The 25,592-nt window shown below is 42.7% G+C and overlaps 1 protein-coding gene across 1 annotated transcript in view; it reads right to left on the reverse strand.

Moving 5' to 3' along the window:
- Positions 1–25,592, reverse strand: part of GOLM1 (golgi membrane protein 1) — a 30,210-nt gene that overhangs the window by 2,313 nt on the left and 2,305 nt on the right. Inside the window, exons 2-8 of the mRNA XM_081213819.1 lie at positions 15,073–15,223; positions 14,102–14,281; positions 9,879–9,933; positions 7,559–7,661; positions 5,987–6,119; positions 4,403–4,571; positions 482–793 (exon numbers count right to left, since the gene is read on the reverse strand). Coding sequence (XP_081069945.1) covers positions 482–793; positions 4,403–4,571; positions 5,987–6,119; positions 7,559–7,661; positions 9,879–9,933; positions 14,102–14,281; positions 15,073–15,201 — 1,081 coding nt within the window. The 5' untranslated portion in view covers positions 15,202–15,223. The remainder of the gene's footprint in view (positions 1–481; positions 794–4,402; positions 4,572–5,986; positions 6,120–7,558; positions 7,662–9,878; positions 9,934–14,101; positions 14,282–15,072; positions 15,224–25,592) is intronic.

Below are 25,592 nucleotides of genomic sequence, written 5' to 3' on the forward strand. Positions count from 1 at the left end.
CAGGTCCAAGATGTTTGAGACCTCCACCCCCCAAAATCTGTCTTTAATAAACTGGCCACACACACACACACTTTTGGCCTCCGACCCCTGGCCCAGCAGCCCAAACGAGGTTAGTCACTCCTGCCCTATGATAACCTCTAACACAAAGAGGGGAAGTAGTATGTTCAAAGTGAAACAACATCACTTCTAAACATGGTTTTGGAACTAACGATGCTCCACCATTTTGTTTCCAGCGGTAGATAGACAAATAAAATACTTCAAATATTGTGGGGAGGAAAACAAGTAAACATTTGGCATTCTGCTTCCTCAGCGATAACTATTATAAACAGGAATGGAAGTTTGACACCCAAGTGCTACACCCAAAACACAGTTTTTCAGGAGTGATAGATGTCAAACTACAGCTGGTTATATTTTTCCTTTGCTGTTTGTTTATACCCTCAAATATGTCCTTCCTGGACAGCAGCCAAGCCTTCATACTAACCAATCTTTCTGGTCTCCTGTTCATCCGGCTGCAGCTCATCATTTAAAAGGTGCTCTCGCTCAACTTCTTCATCGTCTGCTTTTGCTTGATTGGCATTTTGCTGGCGCATAGCTTCTGCCAATTTGCCTGCCTGCTTTTCTGCTGCTGCTTGAAGTACATTTTGAACTTCTTCATACGACTTCTGTTCCATTCCCGGTTCTGGGGGCAGACCATTATTATCTGCGTTAAGCTTAGCAACTATTTGTAGGTTGTCCTGTTCAACAGAGTGTTCCTCTTCCTTGGGTTCCTTTTCGTTGACAGCAAAAGCAGTTCCTTTTGTAAACAATTCTAAAAGCACAATAAGAACACAGTGCAAGAATGGGATTGGTATGAAAATTTAAGTATTTAAAACTTAAGCTGCTTTTCCTTGCCTAACTTGTTTCACAGAATGGGCACACCACCTATTGAAACCAGAAGTCCATGCAGTCTTTTGGTTGGTTAAAGGCTCTTGTCATACAAGACACTTACTGGACACATTGTTCCACTTCTGGAGACCATCCTGAGCGTCTCTTTTAATACATATTCATGGACTGAGAAAGTATAAGGCTAGGAAAGATCTGCAAGGCATGCAACCTGATCTAACCTTTACATTGAGTTGAGATCCTCCATGCCAAACATTCTTCATTCATTGGTCCCTGTTATCCAGCACAGCCAAATCAAGTATAAAATGGAGGAAGAGGTGTTGGCAAGGTACATGATAAAGGTAAAGGGACCCTTGACCTTTAGGTCCAGTCGTGGCCGACCCTGGGGTTGCGGCGCTCATCTCGCTTTGCTGGCCAAGGGAGCTGGCGTACAGCTTCCGGGTCATGTGGCCAGTGTGACTAAGCCGCTTCTGGCGAACCAGAGCAGCACACGGAAACACCGTTTACCTTCCCGCCGGAGCGGTACCTATTTATCTACTTGCACTTCGACGTGCTTTGGAACTGCTAGGTTGGCAGGAGCCGGGACCGAGCAACGGGAGCTCACTCCGCCGCGGGGATTCAAACCGCCGACCTTCTGATCGCCAAGTCCTAGGCTCTGGTTTAACCCACAGCGCCACCCACGCCCCAAGGTACATTATACTGAGGGATTAATATGAAACTGGTAATGTGTATGGTTTTACTGCTTCCAGTGGGCTGTTCCACTTTCAGAGTTTAGATCGTAATAGTCAATAAATAAAGAGAAACTTTCACCAGGTGTATTTTGTATTACTTCGTGTTTACTGGGCAGGGGTCTAGGAATCAGCATGATGGCGAATGAGATGGGACTTTTTCACTCCCATTCTCCACACCTGCAATCCCTTAAAAAGGACTTTGAATAAAGATGGAAAATCAGTAAATACAAAGCAGCAAGTGAACATATAGCAGAGTTTTCTGGGCAAGCTGGATATTTCTCCTTAAGATCAGCAAAATGAGTGCAGATTTTTATACGCTTCTCTCACGAGCTAGATGTTCAACATTCATCCCACAAATAGCAGCACAAAATACACAATGACGCAGTACAGGTATGACTCACTTGAGTCTATTTACCTGCTGTAACCAGATTTTACTACCATCCTCAAGGCAAGAGAAAGTTGGGTGGGGGGTATTAATCAAGGAGGTGCATCAAAAGGGAGGGGAATCCCCAGGATCCAGAATCTCATTTGGGTTTGGGACAAAGTTCCATCTTCAGAGGACAACTTGGGACAGGATGTGTCAATGTCCAAACGGTATGCAGAGATACATGAGCAACAGATTGAGCAACGAGAGAGGAGTGGAATGTTCCATGCAGTGTCAGGAAAACAGCTTAGGATCTAGTAAATTTTTCACCATAACAACAGTCAACAAGCATAGTCTTGCTTGGGCCAGTTGGTTTACAACAGAGGTGGTTAACCTTTTTCGAACTGAGGGCCACATATCAGCGGTAGGTATGGTCAATTGTATGTACACCTGCACACACACATCCAACTATGTACATTTAGGAATGAAGAAGCTTTATCTGCCATTTTGCCCTCAACTGGATGCTAATTCTCAGTGTGCCGCTGCACTTAACTTGAAAGCCCTTTCCTCTAAGCCTTAACTTTGTATGAGGGAGAGAATGTTTGTGATTGTGGTACAGTGGTGCCCCGCAAGACGAATGCCTCGCAAGACGGAAAACTCGCTAGACAAAGAGTTTTCCGTTTTGGAGGTGCTTCGCAAAACGAATCTCCTATGGGCTTGCTTCGCAAGACGACAATGTCTTGCGAGTTCCTGCGGGGTTTTTTTCCTCCCCCCCCCCCTGTTTCTAAGCCGCTTATCAGCTGATCCGATAAGCCGCTAAAAGCCGCTAATAGCGCTAATCCGTCAATGGGCTTGCTTCGCAAGACGAAAAAACCACTAGACGAAGAGAATCACAGAACGGATTCTTTTCGTCTTGCGAGGCACCACTGTGCTGGCTCCTATGCAGCCATTTTGGGGGTACAGTCACCTTTCCCTCTATGCACGCTACCAGAAAGACAATTATTATGCATTAACCATCTGAACCAGGGGGGACCAAGCTAGCACTGCAAAGGCTTTCTTTCATTGGTGCAGCAGGGCAGGAGTCCTAAAGTCTGGGCTTTCATTTAAATAATCATCTCTTGTCCTCCAAGAAAGGAAGTTAAGAGGCAAGATGTGCAGGTATCTTCTGAAACTATTTCTGTACAGTAAGTGTTGTATATTTTCCCTAATATTGAGGAATGATCCCTGTTGATTAGCCAGAAACTCACTGGGGGGGGGATATATAATCATGTTGTCGGGATGGTTTATGTTATGCCACATTCCTCACGGCAGCCATTTTGTGGCTGGTGCTCACAGTAGTCTCTTCGAATTCAAAATGTGCACAGGGGTCCAAAAATGTTGGGAGACCCTTGTTCCACACAGTGACCTATCAAGCAATAGTTACTTCCACACTACGTGATAAAGGTACAAGGGACCCCTGACAGTCAAGTCCAGTCGTGAACGTCTCTGGGGTTGCAGCGCTCATCTCGCTTTACTGGCTGAGCGAGTCGGCGTTTGTCTGCAGACAGCTTCTGGGTCATGTGGCCAGCATGACTAAGCCACTTCTGGCGAACCAGAGCAGTGCACGGAAACGCCATTTACCTTCCCGCCGGAGTGGTACCTATTTATCTACTTGCACTTTTGATGTGCTTTCAAACTGCTAGGTTGGCAGGAGCTGGGACCAAGCAACGGGAGCTCACCCTGTTGCGGGGATTCGAACCGCCGACCTTCTGATCGGCAAGTCCTAGGCTCTGTGGTTTAACCCACAGCGCCACCCGCGTCCCTACATGATAAAGATACAGTACAGCAAATGTGACTTAAGACCTTTCCTGCTTTGCAATGACACGTAGCATGGAATGGTTTTATAAATAAGGGGGAAACACTGTTGTGTTTCCAAATGTCATGTGAGCAGCGACTGAGTTTGTGAAAAAATACCAGCACAGCAATGCCTTGCAAACAATAGCAGCAAACAGCAGAAGTAAAATGAGGCCACTAATCAAACGCCTGGAAAATGGTTTTAACCCAGCACCAGATTGCCCTGCCCAGGATCCCCATCATTAGCTGTGACCATATTTCATTCATTGGTGGGGTGGGCAGGAGCCCAACGAAAACCAAAAGCACGTTCCCTTGCACAGGCAATGAAAGCATCACTTCAAGAACTGAACACTCACATACCTATATTTCTAGCACTGCTAAGCTCACAACACGACTACTGTGAAGATAGTAAGCCTGAGAGGCAGAAAGTGATAGAATCACTGTTTCAACTCTGGCCAAAGTCACAACTTTGTATTGGGGAACAAATCTTATTCATGCAAAGTCGTTCGGTGTTTTGGACTATTTGTTTTAGATGCTAACACCTGATGACGAGATTGGAAATTTATAGTAATCTTTCATACAACACTCTTACCTTTTTCTCTTTGATAATCCAGTTCTGCCACATTTTTAATGCTGGGTGGCGTTGGCTTTGAGATTTCTAGTTTCAAAGAATCATCAGAGATGTAATGTTTTCCTTGAAGTTCATTTCCCTGTTTCGTCAGGTCACGCTGCCCAAACTCTGTTGGCTCTTGAATATTTATCTAAAACAAAAACAAAAAAACAGCCCTACTTGATTCATACAATTCTTCAGCGCAAATGAATAATCTACTATTAGAATTTTTACTTTAAGTGGTTACACAGCAAAATTAAAACAAAGTCCTTGGTAGAAACTGAACGACAGTAAAACAGACAGCCGTTTTCCCTTCTTGTGGCTGCTTCACAAGCCACAAGATAATGCAGCCTGCTATGTATGGAAGAAGTTACATTTGACAATAGCTACATGCATATATTTCACCGCATGCCTATGACCAGGGAGCAGGTCCCATTAATTTCTAGGGGCAAGTTAAACACTTTTTTCTCCTACTGAAATCAGAAGAGACTTAGGTAGCTTTCAGCTTTACCACATTGTGACAGGATCTAGCCGGATTTGTGATTGGATCTCTCCACATAATTGTCTGCTCTTAAGAAAGGCTCATGTAGGGGGATGACAATTTTAATCAAAGCCACTGTATGAGGAGAGTCAACCTCCCCATAACCCTATGGGGGGGGGCCCATAGAGCTGCTATTAGCCACAGAGGGAAAAGCAAACAAGCATCCTGTATGTTTGGATCAGGTCTGTGGCAGTGGGGAGGGGGAGAATAAAGCCTTCTTCCTCCCCATGCCAGCTTTCAAAAGATTATTACTTCAGGGGATCCAGTCAGAGTTCTCTCATATAGTTGGCGTAATGAGAGAGAGATGGAGGGAAGGTAATTTTGGCTTTCATGCAATGTGACCAAACTTTGAAAGCTGTTTGGATACTTCTGAGCAATTTTAAATGCATTATAAAAACTCACTTTTTACGGTTAATCATTTCCTCAATCCTTCACAACTTTATGAAAATGTACTAAGTACAACTTTTATGTGCCACTCCCTGTCATCTATGGTGACAAATGATTTTATGTCCACAAATAAATCTCAGTTAAGGAAGAGGAATTTTACTTGTTGGCATAGAATGGAGCTATACTATTTACAAAAATAAAAATAAAAATGAGGGTCAAAGGTTTTGTAGGAAGGTGTCATAAATCTTCCTCAAACAACAGGTGTTGAACTGAAAGTTCCTTGTTTAAGTTCAAGAACTTAAATAATTTAACTGAAACAATGTTGATTCTTTTAAGTTGCTGCTGCTCTAACTGGGGAGTTAGATAAGCATGCCAAAGTTTAGGAACTTCTAAAGTTAAATGAGCACACTGGAATTCCAAATGGTCAAGGAAGAAACAAATGGAAGGAATATACATTCAAAAAATGGAGATGGGAAGAGACGTATTGTGGTTCACCTTCTTCCTACTTTGGCCCATCAGCAATTGTAGTTGTTCAGCCCCACATAGAGGTCTGGATAATGGCCTGAATCATTCAGCCAGCCTGGTTCACCTACAATTTGTGTATAAATACCCCTCTAAAACAAATTTTAAAAACTTACTTGATCATTTCTCTCTAATATTTTTGAACTATTCTTCATGTCTTCTGGTATCTGACTGCCTTTTTTGCAGGCTGCTTCTACCCTTTCTTCACATTGTTCTTTCAGTTCCTTCATCTGACTGATACACTGAGACCTAGAACCAAGCAAAAGAATGTCGTTTGTAAAATGTGTTCTTTAAAACACGAAAAATCTGCACAACTTGAAACCCACGAGGTCAAACACAGCCTGTCAGACACATACTCCTGCCTTCTGTCTGATTGACAACCTCCTTGTTTTTGTAGTCCTAGAGAGATCATGAATTGGAGGTTTATTGAGCCCCTCGTGAGGCTTGTACAGTCACAAATTGTGCAGGCCCAGTGGCAGATTTATAGCTTTGCACAGTAAGTGCAAAATTAGGGCCTCGTGCTCCTGAGAAACCTCCCATCTACTAGTGTATATTGTTAACTGAGAGGATATCTTTGAAACATGACAACCAACAATGTATTGCCAATTGCTGAATTTGAGTATTTTAGCTGGTTGAATCGTTTCTGCTTCTCCAACTCCCTGATTAAAGTTAGTACAGGCTGGTCCATCAGGCAACTGGGGCTTAGTTCAAGCAATTAGAAAGTGTTCAAGCAATTAAGAAAAAGGTCCAAAAAATCTCAAAGCCGCACTTGTTCCTGTCCGACCCTGGCAGACATTTCTGCCAATCTCCTGAGACAACCAGCTCTCTGCACCACTCAGCCAATTGCAGGCCAGTTGTTGTTGCCGTGAAGACAATCCAGCTACATTAGCAGATATACTTTTCTGGTAGACCCAGGAGCCAGCAGAACTGCAGAGGGATGTAGGTAAGGCAAGTTAGAAATGTTGTTGTTTAGTCATTTAGTCGTGTCCGACTCTTCATGACCCCCTGGACCAGAGCACGCCAGGCACTTCTGCCCTCCACTACCTCCCGCAGTTTGGTCAAACTCATGCTGGTAGCTTCAAGAACACCATCCAACCATCTCGTCCTCTGTCGTCCCCTTCTCCTTGGGCCCTCCATCTTTCCCAAGATCAGGGTCTTTTCCAGGGAGTCTTCTCTTCTCATGAGGTGGCCAAAGTATTGGAGCCTCAGCTTCAGGATCTGTCCTTCCAGTGAGCACTCAGGGCTGATTTCCTTAAGAATGGATAGGTTTGATCTTCTTGCAGTCCATGGGACTCTCAAGAGTCTCCTCCAGCACCAGAATTCAAAAGCATCAATTCTTCAGCGATCAGCCTTCTTTATGGTCCAGCTCTCACTTCCATACATCACTACTGGGAAAACCATAGCTTTTACTATACGGAGCTTTGTTGGCAAGGTGATGTCTATACTTTTTAAGTTAGAAATATTTCTAACTTAAATATAGGATATTTCAATGCAAAATTATACCCAACCTTTGTTGTTTTGGTTTGTTCACAGGTACAGTATTATAATTAAATTCTTAGATCTGTGAGCCAGTGCAGCAAACCTGATTTTATATTTTTTTAATCCCATTGACTTCAATGTAGGAAACACATAACTTGGCTTGTGGCCACTTTGCTTATACAGAAGTTGGCCAATCATCACATACTTACATGTCATATGTAATTTTTTTCTGAAGGTTTGTCTGGTTTTTCTTAAACCTGTAAATGTCAAGTTGGAGCCTTCCACATTCCTTCTGCAGACCTCTCAAGTTTTCTGAGTAAAAATTAAATTTCATTAAAAACAAGCAGAAGGAGAAAATAATGATGAGTAGGAAAGAATATTCTTATTTATTTCACCAATTACCGTATTTTTCACTCTATAACATGCACCAGACCATAACACGCACGTAGTTTTTAGGAGGAAAACAAGAAAAAAAATATTCTAAATGAAATAGTGCATATATGATTTTTGTGGTTCATGCTGTGGCCACAGACATGTGATCTGACAGTGAGTTTGGAGTAGCCCAATGCAAAAATCCTGAGGATCCATGTGGATCCATGCTTTGTAACCACGGAGGAGGAAAGGAAGGGGAACCATGGATCCTCTGCTCACGACTGCAGCAGATCCACCCCGCCACCCGCAGGCACTCGCTCCATAACACGCACAGACATTTCCCCTTACTTTCTAGGAGGAAAAAAGTGAGTGTTATGGTGCAAAAAATACGGTATTCATAGTAATTAGATTAAAACGCTGCTTGTCTTTTCAGTTTATGTGACCTGTGTAGCTCAAACATATGCATGTTTAGTAAATTCCACTACATTCAGCGGAGTTTACTGCCTAGTGTCTGTGAAATCCATACTGCACAAGCAGACTTCCATTTGCTTCCAGCGACTTCTCCTTCCTTTCTGCCCCCCAAAATCTGGAGCAGGTTTGGGGGCAGTAGCGGGGGGGGTGTAACAGAAGTTCTGGTGTGCAAGCAGAAGCGTATTCTGCTGGTGAACGGGCACAACTGAATATCACCCTATACATGAATCAATAGACCATGAAGCTATCATCCCAACTTCCATCTGCAAGAAGAATTTTCTGGTCACCTGAGTGCAGATCCACTTTTCCCTCCCATACTTTTTCAAAGCTCCCCCTCCCTCCAAAAAAAAAGAAATAGCACTTTGGGTTATTTTGTTTGCTTTTGCACCAAAAAATACTGGGAGAATATTGAGAATGCACATTTTTAAAAGAAGAGTATTAACCGTATTTTCCTCCATATAACTCTTTCGAGTTAATCTTTACAGTCTTGCATGATTCTAGCCTGAAATCCAGTAGCCTACGACTTCCATTACTATTCCACCTGGCTCTTTTCCCTTGAGATTTGTGGACCTTACCTCCTGCAACAACCTTTAAGTCCCTCACAAATTGGTGTTTTTTTTAGGGGAAGGTTCTCCTCCCTGGATACAGTTATTTATCCCTTGATGTCTGGTTAAATAAGATTTATTTATTTAGCTCTCTCATCACAGTTCATATCATTAACTACTACATTAGAACTATATTAAGTGCATAACTGGACACAGGTGGTGCTGGGGTCTAAACCACAGAGCCTAGGATTTGCCGATCAGAAGGTCAGCGGTTCGAATCCCCGCGATGGGGTGAGCTCCCGTTGCTCGGTCCCTACTCCTGCCAACCTAGCAGTTCAAAAGCACGTCAAAGTGCAAGTACATAAATAGGTACTGCTCCAGCGGGAAGGTAAACGACGTTTCCGTGCGCTGCTCTGGTTCGCCAGAAGCGGCTTAGTCATGCTGGCCACATGACCCGGAAGCTGTATGCCGGCTCCATCGGCCAGTAAAGCGAGATGAACGCCGCAAGCCCAGAGTCAGTCACGACTGGACCGAATGGTCAGGGGTCCTTTTACCTTTAAGTGCATAACTAGATGAGATGTTGGTCAGCTATGTCTAGCTCTCTTTAAATTTTTGAATACACAGCCATAAGTAGCCAAATCTGAAATGAGGCTATCACACTGGGGATAGGGGGAGGAGAGAGGGAGCTAACATTTCTACCATGGCATTTAATTGATGATTATTCCCTTTTCCCAAAACTATCCCCAATTGACCAAACAGCAGCTGGCAGGGGCACCATGGCAATATTAATAAGAAAAACAGCATTGAGAAAGGTTTTAAAAAACCAAAACTCTCCCCAAGAATGACAATCTTGATCTAATAAAAGAGACCCCTTTGTGGCTGCTTTTAAGAAAATAAAAAAAGGATTTCCTAGGTTGACCCAAGGCTCTGTCTTCAAGTAGTAAGTTTCTAGGTCCCACAGTTTTATACTGTCTCTGTTTAAAGTGGGTGGGGGGTTACATTCTGAAACAGCTACAGCTGCCCCCATACTTTCCTACTATTCCAGCCTGGGGGGAAAATGTATAAGTAGACATACAATGGACGAAGTTATAAAAATAAGCAAACTTAATTGCTGTGCAGATAGTGCTTTGCTGAGATTTACCTTTCAAATTCTGGATGAGTCTTTCATTTGTTGTAATGTTATTCATCAGCATTGCCTGAAAAAAGGAAGGAAGGAAGGAAGGAAGGAAGGAAGGAAGGAAGGAAGGAAGGGAAAAAAATGAATTGTTTGAGTGCTTGAAAAGCAATGGTTTCCATTTCTACATTATCTCAGCCCTATATATTTGTTGCCTATGTTCAGCACACAGGAAAATCAAAAGAGCAAAGATCGCAGATTGGCCATGGGGCCAACAAGAAGACTCCACTGGAATGCTACCTAAATGCTGGGTATACTTTTAAGAAAACAAAAAAATTGTCCCCAAGTGGCATAAAGTATCATCTTTTTCGGGGGTTATTAGCACAAGGATAGGTAGAATATACATCAGGGGTCAGCAAACGTTTTCAGCAGGGGGCCGGTCCACTGTCCCTCAGACCTTGTGGGGCTGGACTATATTTTTTGGGGGGGGGAATGATGCAAGAGCACCACGAGCCCCGGTGGCTGCTTACCTGTGTCTTGCAAGCAGAAGGGGCTGGTGGCACCGGCGGGGGTGATGATGAGCGGCCCGCAAAAAGGCTCTGGAAAAGGGCTGCTTAAAATGGCGGCTGCTGGAGCGCTGCTGCTGCTGGCACCAACAAAGCCCAGCCCCCTTCCTCCTCTAGGCAGGGCAGGGAGAAGCCAGGAGGAGGGAGGGAGGGAGGAGGTGTTGCTGCTGTGTGAGGAAGCACAGCCACTGCCGTGTGAGGGAGAGAGAGGGAGAGGGAGAGGGAAAGAACATGTGCACTGGCGTTCCAGAAGGCAATTGGGCTTGATCCGGCCCGCAGACCTTAGTTTGCCTACCCATGATATACATGAATAATTATAACTGTTTCAGCTGAGATTCTCAGGATCATCAAAGCATCCAGCAACAATACACAAATTGGTATACTGCACTTTTAATTCATCCCCAAGCATGAAGCTCTTTCCTTATCAAGCTACCTCAATTTAGCCTAATGAGGCATCAGGCATAAGCCTGCATTTTATTAATGTTTGATCAGGTTCCTAAATTAAATGGGCTTAGATTTTCAAATGTTTCATGCCAGGCAAGAAGACAGCTGTTTAGAGAACACTGGCAATGTCTTCCTCCTAGACAAGGGGCCCCTTGATTTATAGCAGAAAACAATTCTCAAAGTCGTAAAAGCTGGAATTACAGACTGAGAGTTAGGACACTGACCCTACATGTTACAGAAGATAAAAAAGGCAGAGATAAACATAATTAGGAATGAGTAAATAGTAAAATAATACCAATGTGCCTCCCAGTAAAATGAGCCAGATCTTCTTTCTAAGGTTAAAGACCAAATGGAGAAGCATCTAGCTGGCAGGGAGAGAGCATTTTTTGGGAAGTCTTTTTAAAGCTGTTTCTTTCTTAAACTGAGAGAGTTAGAGGGCAATAAATGTTGGGAAAAGCAGCTGGCTGAAGGGGGGGGGTGTAAACTGAAGAGGCTTCTTTTAAAGCGGTTTCTTACTGAGTTCCTTTTTTACTTTACAAAGGCCTTATTCCTTTTAAAAGGCTACCTATGTTATGTATTAAATATATTTGCTTAAATGTAATTATGCAAAGGATTTAAGAAATGCTAAATTCTTATTTCATATAATTGTAAGAGTTGTATTTATCCTGAAATTAAGTCAGCCACCAGTCTAGCCCCCTGCCAGACAGGAAGACGCCATCCAAGCAGTCCTGATATATAGCTGTCAGGCATTTGTTTAGAAACCTTCAAATGAAGGAGATCTTTCAATGTTGATGTGAAACTCAAGATCCTTGACATATGTTTAAGATAAAAATTTAAGATTAACCATTTGTTTTAGAAGGCAATAGGGCAAGGAGGGCAAGAGGTGAGCTGGTAATTAAGATTCCTTGTTGAGACACATGTAAGATATATTACTACTTATTTGTCATTTATAGATGTAACAATATATAGCTCTTTGTGTTCCATATAAGGACAGGAGGATATGGGTGTATCTTTTAGGATTGGTTATAGCAATCAGCCAATAGGAAATCCAACCAGGCTGATTGGACAGAGGCAGCCACAGGAGGAGCAAAGGGGGCTGGATTAAGGGAATATAAGTGCTGGCCATAATGGCAGGAGGCCAGGCCAGAGCTTGGTAACCATATACCACTGTGCCTCTCATTTATTTGTCTGACAAATAAATTATTATTTTAATTTCTCTATTGCTGCGTTGAATATTTCATTCCAGCTAAGCGTTAACCACAAGCAGGGTGCTACACTACAAGTTAAAACTGTGTGTGTAAACTCTCCTCACAAAGAGAGAAACCACTGAGGTGGCTGGTACCATTTGCTGCTGGTTTTACAAAATCCTGTGAAGCCGTATGGAGCTCAAATTCAAACTAGCTAGGAAACTCTGCTTAATTATGTGGGCATAAGATCTGGCAAACGCCTTGTAGCTAACCCTGCACAAAGTTAATGCAGGCAACAGGAGAAGGAGAGATCAGCAAATACAGAAGGCCTTTTGTATTAGCTCTCCTTTAAATCTTGTTCTTAAAATAATACAGCAAGCCCTTGTTTGTGTAAAAAAGAGAGCCGATTCATTTATTACAGCTAGAGCTTAGATATCTGATCACAAAGTTGAACTGTAGCTAGTTTTGCAAAAATGCCTTGCTCCAGCTGGAGGGCAGATGGTATAATCCTGCTGGAAGTAATTTCCTGGAGAAAGAACAGCTACATAAAAATAATCAATTCAGAGCATACAAACTACTTCATTGTATATCTGTAGTATACATGTGTCAGTTTATTATGATCAAGGCTGTGCTGGACTACTGTGCAAATATAGAATTATAGGTATCAGATGAATAAGCCATGGTTTGCCCAACCCTGGCTCATGTTTAGACGCCCCCAAACTACAAGCAGTACAAACCTTGGCCTACAGCTCATGTTTTGCCTGCAGCAATACAGATTGGCTTAGCTCCAGGCAGTGCAGCAGTAGCAGGATGACCAAGCAAGGAACAAAATGGCTGCAGTTTTTTCTATGAGCGCCTGTGGCTATACACTCTGGCATGGTTTGGCTTAGTGCTGCCTGTGAATCAAGGCCATGGAGTTGTACCCATTGGTTGCATGGGCAGAAGGCAGCTTGCAGTCCAATCTTTCCCTTCCTCTTCTCCCCAATGTAGACACCAAGGACCCTCTCTAGAACAGTGGTTCCCAATTGGTGGTCTGTGGACCCCAGGGCTCCCACGTAACCCACCCAGGGGATCCGTGGCACAGTGGCACCTTTCACACAACAAAAGCATGGCTTTTGAAAAAGGGGAGGCCTTCAGTACTTAGCTAATTGGTAGCCACTGCTCTAGAGTGTTGGGGGACCTCCTGAGTGTACGCAGTTGCAGTACAAAGGAATTGGCCAATCCTTCCATCCAATTTTGGGGAAATCCCCCATCCCTCTGCAGTGGAGAAAAAGCACACCAGGTTGCGTTTGCAGGTACATTTGTATGCAGCCCAAGAAACCTACCAAAAACCTCACAAGGGCACAGCAGACTCTCTGCTAAAATATGTACATTTGCATGTACCCTTTTAGGATCTTTCTAGATGCTGAGGTTTTTCTAGGATGAAGTCACAGCCATGACTCAACCACTCAAAGGACAGTGAGCTACAATTCTTCCACCGTGGAGAAATGGCTAGTAATCAGCGTTCAGACTGTTAATCCAATCTGCCAGTAGATGGAAATGATCCCACCAAGCATGACATTTCACATCCCTCGCAATGTGGAAGGAGCTGTTTGTTAGTCTCACAGGTTGTCATACCATCTTCACAACACCCCACCTCAGTTTTCCTCTTACGTTTTTTCCCCCTCAAGAAGCTGCTTACAGCACAAGGTGTGTAAGTAATAATAAACTCTCTTTAAAATGCCTTTTTATTTTTAACCTCATTGTTTTGAATGTTGTGTTTGCCACCCTGGGCTCCTTTGGAAGAGTATTCTTTATTCAATAAATAATCATTTTATATTAAATAGTATCTATACAGTTTTGAGGCACCTTCCCTTTCACAGACACCAACAATGGCGAGGCCCTTTCCATTATGGTAGAAGAGACGCAGTACCGGGATTTTTTTGACGCTAAAATAATACTGGATAAATCCACAGTCTCTTTTGCAAAGAAAGACTTAGCAGCAGTAGGACAAAGGAGGAGCTGCATAGAGAAGCCCAGATCAGAGCGACAAGGCTAACTAAATAGATCTTACCTTCTCATCCATGTGTATTTTGTTAGTGTTTTCCATCTGAAAGTTATGCAGGCTCTGAATTCTGTCAATCTGTTCCCTCTGTTTCTGCAGCTCTCCTTGGAATTCATTTTTTTTTATTTCTACAGCACCTCGTTCTACAGCCACCCGGCGGACTCTTCCTTCTAGCTCCATTATGCGGTTCTAAGAGGCAGCAGGTACAAAAATTCAGAAGAGAATGTTGGCAATCTTTGCTGTAAATGTGCGTAATCAAAATTTTAACTTCCCATTCTATGCTTGCAGAAAACAAAATTGGACACCACACAATTACCAGTCACCTGTGAGCCCCCCCGTGAGCCCATGCTAAATGCTTCTAGAACATGGGATAGGATGGATGGTAAGGGGAAAAAATCACTAGGAATACTGATAATCAGTGCTGATGTGAGGAAAGATTCTTGTTCCTTGGGTTGGGGACAGACAAGATTGTGTGTAGTTAACAGGAAGTGAGGCAAAAACACTGTTTGAGTAGAGAGAGAAGGGACACAGAAGGAGCTATTTTCTCTTAAGTAGAGAGTAAGGCAGAAAATGGACTGAGGGGCAGAGGCGTTGGGGAGCTGGATGATTGTTCCACACACTAATTCAAAATAGCCAGTGCCAACTTTGTCTCTGGGTCTGCGTTCATATATGTGTATCCATAGGCATGAGAGAAACAGAAAGAGTTTTTTTACACTGATATAGCAAGGGTAGCATAAAGCTCCACAATTTCCTGGTTGAGCAGGATTCAGTATTTAACTTCCATCATCACAACCTTTTCCCAGGCACTTCTCTTTTCTCTCACTATTTGCTCTCCTGGCCAGCATCCAAATTCCTGTCAGGTATGATGATTTGGAAACCCTGAAGTGCTTTTTAAACTTCAATAATTCACTGCAATTCTGAACAAAGGAAAACATCTTTGCTGATTCCATCAATGTGGAAAACCAATAGAAGAGTAATACCTGCAAATCAATACTGCGGGAACTTGCAATCCAGTAATTGAATCCCAGAACTATTATACAAGCCACAAGTGCCGCCACTAGGAGGGGTGGAGACTTCATCCCGCGACGGCTATTTCCTAGTCCCACCATCTCAAAGTGAAGATACTAATACCTGTTGATTGAAAGGGGGGAAAGGCATATTTACATTTCCCTTCGCTGAACTTGCAATTGCATCCACGTCACACCAGAGACACTAACAGCCCAGTTACAAGCTCAGAAGTAAATCCTGTTGATTTCAACACTTAAATCTTATAAATTCCAGTTCTCTTGTTCTACAAAGATGGATGAACAAAGCACAAATATAATCTGTAAACAAACGAAATAGTCTTTAAAAAGTTTCTACCATTTGTTTTATGTAGTATCTCCTATTAACATCACTCAATGATTATTTTTTTAACTGTACATGAAACCTGGAGATCATTTTAAGATAAAGGTAGTTGAATGAATGAATGAGGCAGAAAAGGTATTAGTTACGGAAACTGATATACTTATATTTGATCATCTTCAGTTGTATCTCCTTGAGTAGCCCTATGGCAGCTGCTAGGGAAGGGGAGAGCCGCCTCAGCTGGAACACTCAGAGAGCAAAGTTGGGTAAGTCATGTTGTATCAGTTCTGAATTTTACACAGGAATTATCTAACTTATACAGTGGAACTTCAGTTTTTGAACGTACAGTCATACCTCGGGTTGCGATCGCTGCGGGTTGTGCGTTTTCGGGTTACAGACACACCAAACCTGAAAGTACCGGAACAGCTTACTTCCGGCTTTCGGCAATCGCGCATGCGCAGAAGCGCTAAATCACGCTTTGCGCATGCACAGAAGCGCCGAATCATGTCACGCGTGTGCGCAGACGCAGTGCTGTGGGTTGCAAATGCTGCGGGTCACAAACGTGCCTCCCGCACGGATCACGTTCGCAACCCGAGGTTCCACTGTAATCCATTACAGAAGTCCTTTCGACTTCCGAAACATTCGAAAACCGAGGATCAAAGGGCTGTCAGCAAGTTCAATGGGGAAATTGAGAAATGTGCCCTGGAAGGTGAGCTCTTAATTTGTTATTATATCTGCACTTTAAGTCCGATTTGGCAAATCTCCCCTGGAAAGGCTAATGTTTGATGCAACGGGTGTGGGAAAATTAATGAGCAAATGCCTAGATTTGATTTCATCGGAACTGAGAGAAGATGGCATCTGCCAGCAGCAAAATGACTTTTGGATTGATTCGGCATAAACACCAGCGTGTGAGGAGATACTGCAACAATAGGAGAGTCAAGCACACAAAATTCACACAGAAACACATCATTGCTTACTTCAACTCGCCTGTGGAAACAACTCAGAGGCCATGAAAGAAGGAAGGTTAACAACAGGAAGATTTAAAGGAACTATTGGAAACTCAAGGCAGTAGAGATACAAGATGATCAGACCCACCCCGAACTTGAAGCATGAGAAGTCCCTATAAAAATTTATAATTTGGCAGAATATTTGGACTATATGATATGTATTTGTATAATTTGGAACATTTAATGTGATTTGATTGGATTGTTAAAATGGAAAGTTTAATAAAAATTATTTTTTTTTAAAAAAGAGAAATGTGCCTTGGAAGCCGTTTGACTTCCGAGGCGCGTTCGAAAATGGAAACATTCAATTCTGGGTTTTCAGCGTTCAGCTTCCAAAATGTTTGTCAGCTGGGATGTTCAAAAATCGAAGTTTGACTGTACACTTATTATCTGGAGGCGAGGAAAGGGGAAACTAACTATTCTGCTCCTTCATTCGCACAACACATTGTTTCAACATTGATTAAAATTGATTAAAAAAGCAATTGTCTCTTTCTGCCTGTGTTATGCTTGCGTTTGCATCTATTTTAGAGAAATATTTCCTTGCCAATTAGGCCTCATTCTCAACAACCGTCTGGCAACATGAGCAAACCTCCATTTCAACAAAACCTGCTATGCCCTGGAAGAAGCGGTGGCGAATGGAAGTTTAGGTTTAACAAAAGTTCTTACTGTCACCCATTACTATAATCCTCAGCACAAACATTATAGAAAACGTAGGAACAATTGTGTTCATTTATTGCCTGGCTTCTCTCTAAAATAAGATATCCTAAAGCACAATGCAACCAATAGATTATACTAAAGAATAACAATTTAATAATGCGTTCAGTTGATTGCTTTGTGTTAAACACACCATTAAAACATGATGTATAATGGGAGTTAGCAAATATATAGAGCTGAATTAGTACAAGCCTCAATGAAATTAACGAAGCTTGAACTAAATATGCAGTATTAATATTCAATATGCTGTCTTTACCAGTCAGCCAGACCCATTTTTATCCATTCCACATTGGGTGGATCTTCACAGAGAAGTGCCTTTGAGGCAAGAGTAAAGTGCCCCTTCTATCACTGCTGTGGCAAAGATTTCCCCCCTGGTTCAGATCACATATCTCTTGGTTTTTAAATCAGACTACATCTTGCATCAGCAATTATTAAGGCTGCCCTTGAAAACTGTTCAGTGGTACAGAATGCAGCTGATCAGCTTCTGGAAGGCAGGAAGATTAGGGAATGCAAATTACACCAGGGTTCCAAAGTCAGCCTTCCGAGCACAGACCCAGGATGATAAATGTAATCTCTCTTTTTTTAAAAAAATGATATTTATTGAGAATTTTAAAGTTACAAAGAAAGAAAAAGTAGATAAAAGTAACAATTACAAATCAGTAAAAACCAAAGTCAAAAAGAAAAAACAAAACGCACAATGCATCAAAATCAAAAAGCCAAAAATAAACAAAAAATTTAAAAACAAATCCAATATTCCCAAATCCTTAATTTTCATTAACTTATTTCATCGACCTCCTCACACCTCCCTTTTTTGTATTCTAGTTATTAATTATCTCAGCAAATCCTTTGCATCTTTCACAATATTCTGTCATTAAATAACCTTAATCTATTTTAACCTTATCTTACCATAAAAAACCCTAAAACTTAAAACTTAAATCTTATTTATACCAAATTCTTTTAACCATAACATATTCTTACATAATTCTTTTTAACATTTCTGCTAAAGCCAAATAATTTCATTCCAACATTTTTCTAATACTCATTAATTTTACAATACTTTTCTAAATAAATTTTTAGAACTTTCTTCCAATCTTCATCCATCATCTCTTCTTCCTGGTCTCGGGTTTTGTCAGTCCTTTCTATCCCATCCATCTAGTCCATCAACCTGGTGACCTTATATCCATACAGCCCCCCATCTCCAAGCCAAACAGAACTCCATCTCTCCAAATCTGACTTTTTCCAGGTTCATTCGTCAAATCCACCAACTCATGTTCCTGCTGGGCCACAGCTCCCTCCATCTCTGCCACCCGAGGTCCAGCAACAACCGCCTCCCTCATCTGATCTGTCAAAGCACATTCCTGGATTAATTCCTGAGTGGGTTCTATATAGGTACCCATTGCCTGTCCAAAATTTCCAATCGCAACAGTCATCAAATCCATCTTCTCATGTAACTGTTCCAATAAAGCACTTGTCTTGCAAAAGGCAAGCACCAGAGCCTCTGAGCACATTCTTGTTCAAGGTCGAAGTCTGGTCCCATGATCTTTAATCTTAACAGCTGCAAAGCTCCCCAGTTCGACTTTAATAACAGTTTCACAAGCTCCCTCTAGGGGACACAATTTCTATTTGTATCCATCTTTTTTATATTATTATTAAAAGCAGATCTAGCAACAAAGTTTTCCTTTTTCGGATATTTTGTCGATATTTTGTTCCTTTTAAATGCGAAAGGGAACAATGGAGTCAATATGTTTCTCTTCTTTTAACTATCTGTCAAAAACGTTTGTCCACAGTCAATGAACTTCCCCAAAACGTCTGTCCTGACACCCCGCTCCCAGGTTCAAGACGGTGGAAAATTGCCTTTCTTTACTCTCTCTTCTGCAGGTTTAAACAGTCTAAAAAAGGTTCCTCCCTCTTCTCCTGCTTCCAAGGGGGGTTCAGTAATTTTAAATGATGAAAATTTAATCCTTTACACACGACTTTCTAAACTCTAGCTTGCCGTGTCTTTGCTTCAATCTATCTACAAAAGCGGAAGGCGGACTTCCTGTTTAGACCTTTCCGCTTTCGGTGCCTAATTAAGAAATTTCATAGTCCAATTTTCCGTTCTACTCACGGGCAGTTGTTTAAAATCCAATTGTCCACAGGAAAAAGTCAGCGCTCTCTGGCAACAGCAATGCGGCTTCACTCCATGAAAGAAGCAGTCGATTCAAAGCACCGCGCCACTCACCCCCACGTCGCTCCGGATCCCCAAAACAGGGTTTCCCCGCGAGTAGGAGGGGGCGCAAAGGTGCCAGCCGAATCCCACGTCCACAGGCTTCTCCCGCCTGTGGTTTTTGATGGGTCTCCGCCTTGCCGTGGCGGTTCAGACCCTGTTTTCCACGGAGCGGATTCCTCCCGATCAGAGGAAATCCGCCATTGCCAGAGGCGCCAACCCGGAAGTCTCGAAAAATGTAATCTCTAAAGCCAAGGACAGCTAATTTGTGGCCCTGAAGGTGAAGGCTCCCATCATCACTGACCGCTGGCCATGCTGACTGGGGCTGATGGGAGTTGGGAGTCCCACAACATCTGGAGGGCCACAGGTCGGCCAGCCCTAAACTGCCCAAGGCCCTTGTTGTTGTTTAGTCGTTTAGTCGTGTCCAACTCTTCGTGACCCCGTGGACCTGAGCACGCCAGGCACTCCTGTCTTCCGCTGCCTCCCGCAGTTTGGTCAAACTCATGCTGGTAGCTTCAAGAACACCGTCCAACCATCTCGTCCTCTGTTGTCCCCTTCTCCTTGTGCCCTCCATCTTTCCCAAAATCAGGGTCTTTTTTCCAGGGAGTCTTCTCTTCTCATGAGGTGGCCAAAGTATTGGAGCCCCAGCTTCAGGATCTGTCCTTCCAGTGAGCACTCAGGGCTGATTTCCTTAAGAATGGATAGGTTTGATCTTCTTGCAGTCCAAGGGACCCTCAAGAGTCTCCTCCAGCACCACAGGCCCTACATACCTTGAATAGCAGAGCAACCTAGCAATAATGAACAAGTAGCTGCCCAGAGGAAATGGCAGGATGGCTCACAGCATTATTATTTGCTTAGCATCATATCCTATTACTGGTGCCACTTAAGAAATACAGGAGAGAGCCACTTAAGACATACAGAAGAGACCTATTAGGATTGAATGCTCTTGCTTTCTCATACAGCTCGTTTCAGCAAGGACATCAATCACTGCAAAGCCAGATAAGGGATGCCATGGAATACAATGAAGAGACAATTTCAAAATGACATGTTCCTCCCCTTCCTGGTGATGATATTGTGTGACTGAGGATAGGGTGGTCCTTGAGCAACATGCCAGGGTGGATGCTAATCATCACTATCCTCTCCAATGTTCCAAGGCAATCTTTATGTTCAACTAGGGAGGCGGGTGGCGCTGTGGTCTAAACCACAGAGCGTAGGGCTTGCCGATCAGAAGGTCGGCGGTTCGAATCCCCACGACGGGGTGAGCTTCCATTGCTCGGTCCCAGCTCCTGCCAACCTAGCAGTTTGAAAGCACGTCAAAGTGCAAGTAGATAAATAGGTACCGCTCCGGCGGGAAGGTAAACGGCGTTTCTGTGAACTGCTCTGGTTCGCCAGAAGCGGCTTAGTCATGCTGGCCACATGACCCAGAAGCTGTCTGCGGACAAACACCGGCTCCCTCAGCCTATAGAGCGAGATGAGTGCGCAACCCCAGAGTCTTCCACGACTGGACCTAACGTTTACCTTTAGGATCAACAAGATCCTCAAGGAGGATCTTGGTAATACTATGTCAAATATAAAAGGTAAAAGAATGAAGAGATACTGAATGCTTCTGAGCTTCATCAAAGCCAGTTCTGGAAGTCTTCCAAACAAAGTGTCTTATAATAAGGAACACATCATTTTCTCCCCTTATGATTTGTACTGAACCAACAGTGTAGGGCAGAAAGCAAATATTCCACATCACCATGTCTGACTTGAAGTTAAGCCCAACAACAATAAAAACGCTGCAAATCTTAGTCTACTGCATGCTGCAAATCATACTTGAAAGAAGTGATGCCACAAATAAATGCTATTTATCTGATGAATTATCTGAAAGTATAATTCTGACAGCATACGGCTGGTAGACATTGCTTGCAGATGACTTGCTTCACTTATCAGGAAAAGAGAAAGTCTTTCCCTAGAGGCACAATTTCCATATGGGAGGAAAAGAGTCAGGACCGGTAAGTACATGCTGAATCACTAAACGGAGAGACTCAAGTCATGAGTGGATAAATCTCTGTGGGATCTGTGGAACACATGGCAGAATTCACTGGGATTTCTATTTTAACCCAAATACAACAGGCTAATGTTTTATTGATTGATTGATTGATTGATTGATTGATTGATTGAATGTATATAGCCACCTATGAATAAATATTCTCTGTACAGCCTTACACCAAAACATTTCTAAAATATACACAAATTAAAGCAAATAAAAACAGAGGAAACTTCCTTAACAACAGAAAGACCATTACAAAAATGTACAGCCCAGACCCAGGTAGGCAAACTAAGGCCTGGGGGCTGGATCTGGCCCAATCGCCTTCTAAATCCGGCCTGCAGACAGTCCGGGATTCAGCGTGTTTTTATATGAGTAGAATGTGCCCTTTTATTTAAAATGCACCTCTGGGTTATTTGTGGAGCATAGGAATTTGTTCATCCCCCTCCCCATATAGTCCGGCCCCACACAAGGTCTGAGGGACAGTGGACCGGCCCCCTGCTGGAAAAGTTTGCTGACCCCTGGCCCAGACAATGGTGTCCAACAATTCTGTGAACTGCCCTGAAACTTTATGATGAACAGGATGCAATGCTGTTGCCAGTTCACAACCCTGAAAATAGGAGTATATTTCTCAAGGCAAGAGGCAAAAATGATGGCTTCTACTCCCTATTTCTGCCCTGGTCACATTGGTCTGGCTCACTTCTGTCTGCTGCGTAGCCTTCCAACTATTTTGAAAGCTACTATTTCTAGCCTCGAGTCCTGCTCAAATCAACAGGCAGGGAAAGGGGTTCAAATGACAGGAGAGGACAACTGGAGGAACAGTAAAGAAAAACCTTGCTGCACTGGGAAATTTGAGGTTTGCACACATATTTTCTGGTTTGGGACTCATCCAAAACACGGTGCAGTACTGACTGTATTCAAATAGGAGGTGGCAGGATTTGTCTAGGTCAAATATGTTAAATATGTTAAAAGGACCTAACAAAACAATATAAAAACAGTTAATAATTTCTTCAAGGTATTTATAAGCAACCGTCTGGGGACATGCCTCCACAAAGTGATGCCTAAGGAGGGAGTATACTTTTTAACATAAATTGTTAAATTATAATTAGTGAATGATGTATATAATGTATATATATAATCTGTATTATGGTTTGTTTATTTACCGGTATATAGTTGTTCTTCAGTGCAACCTGAAGGTCTTTACCAAAATGTGTTGGCCACTGTACCATTTAATTACCGTATTTTTTGCTCTATAAGACTCACTTTTTCCCTCCTAAAAAGTAAGGGGAAATGTTTGTACGTCTTATGGTGCGAATGCAGACTGCGCAGCTATCCCAGAAGCCAGAACAGCTGTTCTGCCTTCTGAGATTCAGATTTTTTCTTTTCTTGTTTTCCTCCTCCAAAAACTAATGCGTCTTGTGGTCTGGTGCGTCTTATAGAGTGAAAAATACAGTGCCTTTCATATTTTCAGTAACTACTTTGAAGCTTTGCTGCTTTTTGCTTGCTTGTTTAACCCAAAAGCCTTCTATTTGTGATCCAAAGATACAAAAACCTTAAACCAGGTGTGTGTCAAGGGTTGCTAAAAGGAGCATTTACATACTATTTGCTTTAACAGCCAAGCTTCCTTTTTGAAATGTAAATGGAATGTTAATGAGTAACACTTATAGTACTACAGTACTGCTTTACAACCACAATTACATAGTTCTCTGACCAAACCAAGAATCTGGTGGTAATTCATACTGAAATTGGTTATTCTTTACCAAATAACTTTTTTTAAAAAAAGCATTTGTCTTTTGCTGTATAATCAAAGACCCTGCTTGGAATGGATGGTTGCTTTATCAATAACATTCCATTATGTTCGCTTGTCGCTTTTATAAGCAAAACATCAGAAAAGAGTCTAATCTTGAGAACTTAGAAAAGTAGTTGAGAAGTTTAAACACCCTCACCAAACTCTGCGTATGGTTGCGCATGTGTGTGCATGAGTGTGTCTGCGAGAGAGAGCATGCATGCTGTTCTACAAACTCTCCCCGATGTTCCCCCCCCTTTTCCCACAGGCAGACCTTTGCTACTTTGTTTCCATAACTTGGGGTACAGTACATTTTAGAGGCACGTATTTTACATATCCAATGCCGATCTATGCACAATGCAAAACAATCACACACACACACACACAGAAGTATGCAGCCACCAATATCCCCTGAAGTCTTTTCAGAGCCCCATAAACTCTACATTCAGGGAAGGGTCAGAAATTGAGCAAACTCCAGAAAGTTCCCCCCCCCCCCAAGGGCTGGGAATAACTTCATTATGAGGCCACCTGGTGATGGTGGGTCCTTGAAGAAACCAGGTATTATGTACTGAGTTGAATAGGATTCAGAATGCAGCAGTCTGATTGCTCCTAGAACAATAGGATCCAGAATGCAGCAGTCTGATTGGTCCGCAGGAGCCACCCAATCCAACGCCAGGTGGAAGTGAATCCGCAACCTGATTGGCCTACAGGAGAATACCAGAATTAGCCAATCACGTGGGACCCATTGTGTAAATAATGTATATAAAGCTGACATTTTGGGGGAACTTCCATCCCTCACTACTATGAGCTGAATAAAAAGCATGAAATCCACTCTCAGCTCTGAATATATTTCACCATTGTGCTGATGATGGCCAGGCAGAAGGCACACAGGGAAATGTTGCCATGGTAACAGGAGGCGTGATGTCATCATGGGGAAAAGTGGGGTTCTTGCTGTAGGCTTTTGAAACTGAGGGGGATACTGGAAGGCACTGGCTGGAGGCTGCACTGAGAGATGGGGGGGGCAGGGGTGGATGGCTGCTGCTTTGGATCCAAGCTTGTGAAGCTATTAGGGGAGCAACAAGAGACACTCTTTGGCCATAATGTTCTGCATGCACATTCTCCACAGAAGGCTTTAGATGTAAATATGTGTAAAATAAACCATATTTCTGAAAAAGACGCTAGTCTCTGCTGTACCACTTTCCAAAGGAACACAAACCCTAGTTAAATGCCAAGACCCCTGGAAACTCTTGCTTGGCAGACATTGGGGTGGCCTGTAACATTATGTTAATATCCAACATTATGCTAATATCTAAAAAAGTGTAATCTAAACACCGACAACTGGGAAACACTGGCTAGCGAGTGCTCCAATTGGAGAACAACCTTTACCGAAGGTGTCGTGGGCTTTGAAGACTCTCGAACTTAGGACGAAAAGGAGAAACGTGCTAAGAGGAACCCACGCTTGGCAAACCATCACCGTGATCAACTCCCACCCGGAAACCTATGTCCCCACTGTGGAAGGACGTGTGGATCCAGAACTGGCCTCCACAGTCACTTACGGCTCTATTAAAACAGTGTTCATGGAAGACAATCTTACTCGGCTGCGAGTGACGCCAAAGAAGAAGTTAATATCCAAGCCTTCATATGTATTCCAACTGATTAAAAAATGCTCACTGTAATGAACTATATTTTCCCATCAAAGCATAATAAATTACACTACAATGGTTCTATTTTTTTCACAGTCAACATGTAAAGAACTGAAGTCGCAGTCTGCATGAAGTTTGATTCTAAGGGGACAATCCTATGCTCAGTATAAAGTTGGCTGAGTGATTTCAGGGCTTTTACACTGTCAGAGAAAGAGCTACATTGGTTGGGCAATCTTATTCCCTTGCGTGCATCATCAACAGGAGGGAAGAAGTAAAAGCTTCTCACGCACTCTTCCCATACTGCCTGCAGCAAAATGGCAGGGCAATAGAAGTGGTTATTGCCCTGCCTTGTAGGTTGCCCGCCCCCCTCCATAAATATGCAGTGAAATTACTCTCTAAATAATTTAAACCTGATGCACAGTGACATGATTTTTGGATTGTTGTGCCATAATTTGCACACCATCTAACAGCAGAAATAAAATAAAGCATCACTCATTATCATAATCACGTGCAGTGTAATCCACCTATAGAATAATGCAACTCCCCAATAAATAACTCCCCCTCAGGTGTCACTTACTACTGATACTTGCTTAGAGAATGTATTTATTTGGCATTGTTTTTTGAATACACCTAAAGGGCCGTATAAAGTTGGTTGACTGCAGCCCACATGATGAGGGTAACTCGTCTTCATCATGAGAAATGTTTGTTTCTGAATTGTTATATTTTCCATGTACAAAATAATGCTGAATTCTTAAGAAATTGCATGTCTTCTCA

Source organism: Podarcis bocagei (assembly GCF_964188305.1).
Source record: "Podarcis bocagei genome assembly, chromosome: 11".
Lineage (NCBI taxonomy): Eukaryota > Metazoa > Chordata > Lepidosauria > Squamata > Lacertidae > Podarcis > Podarcis bocagei.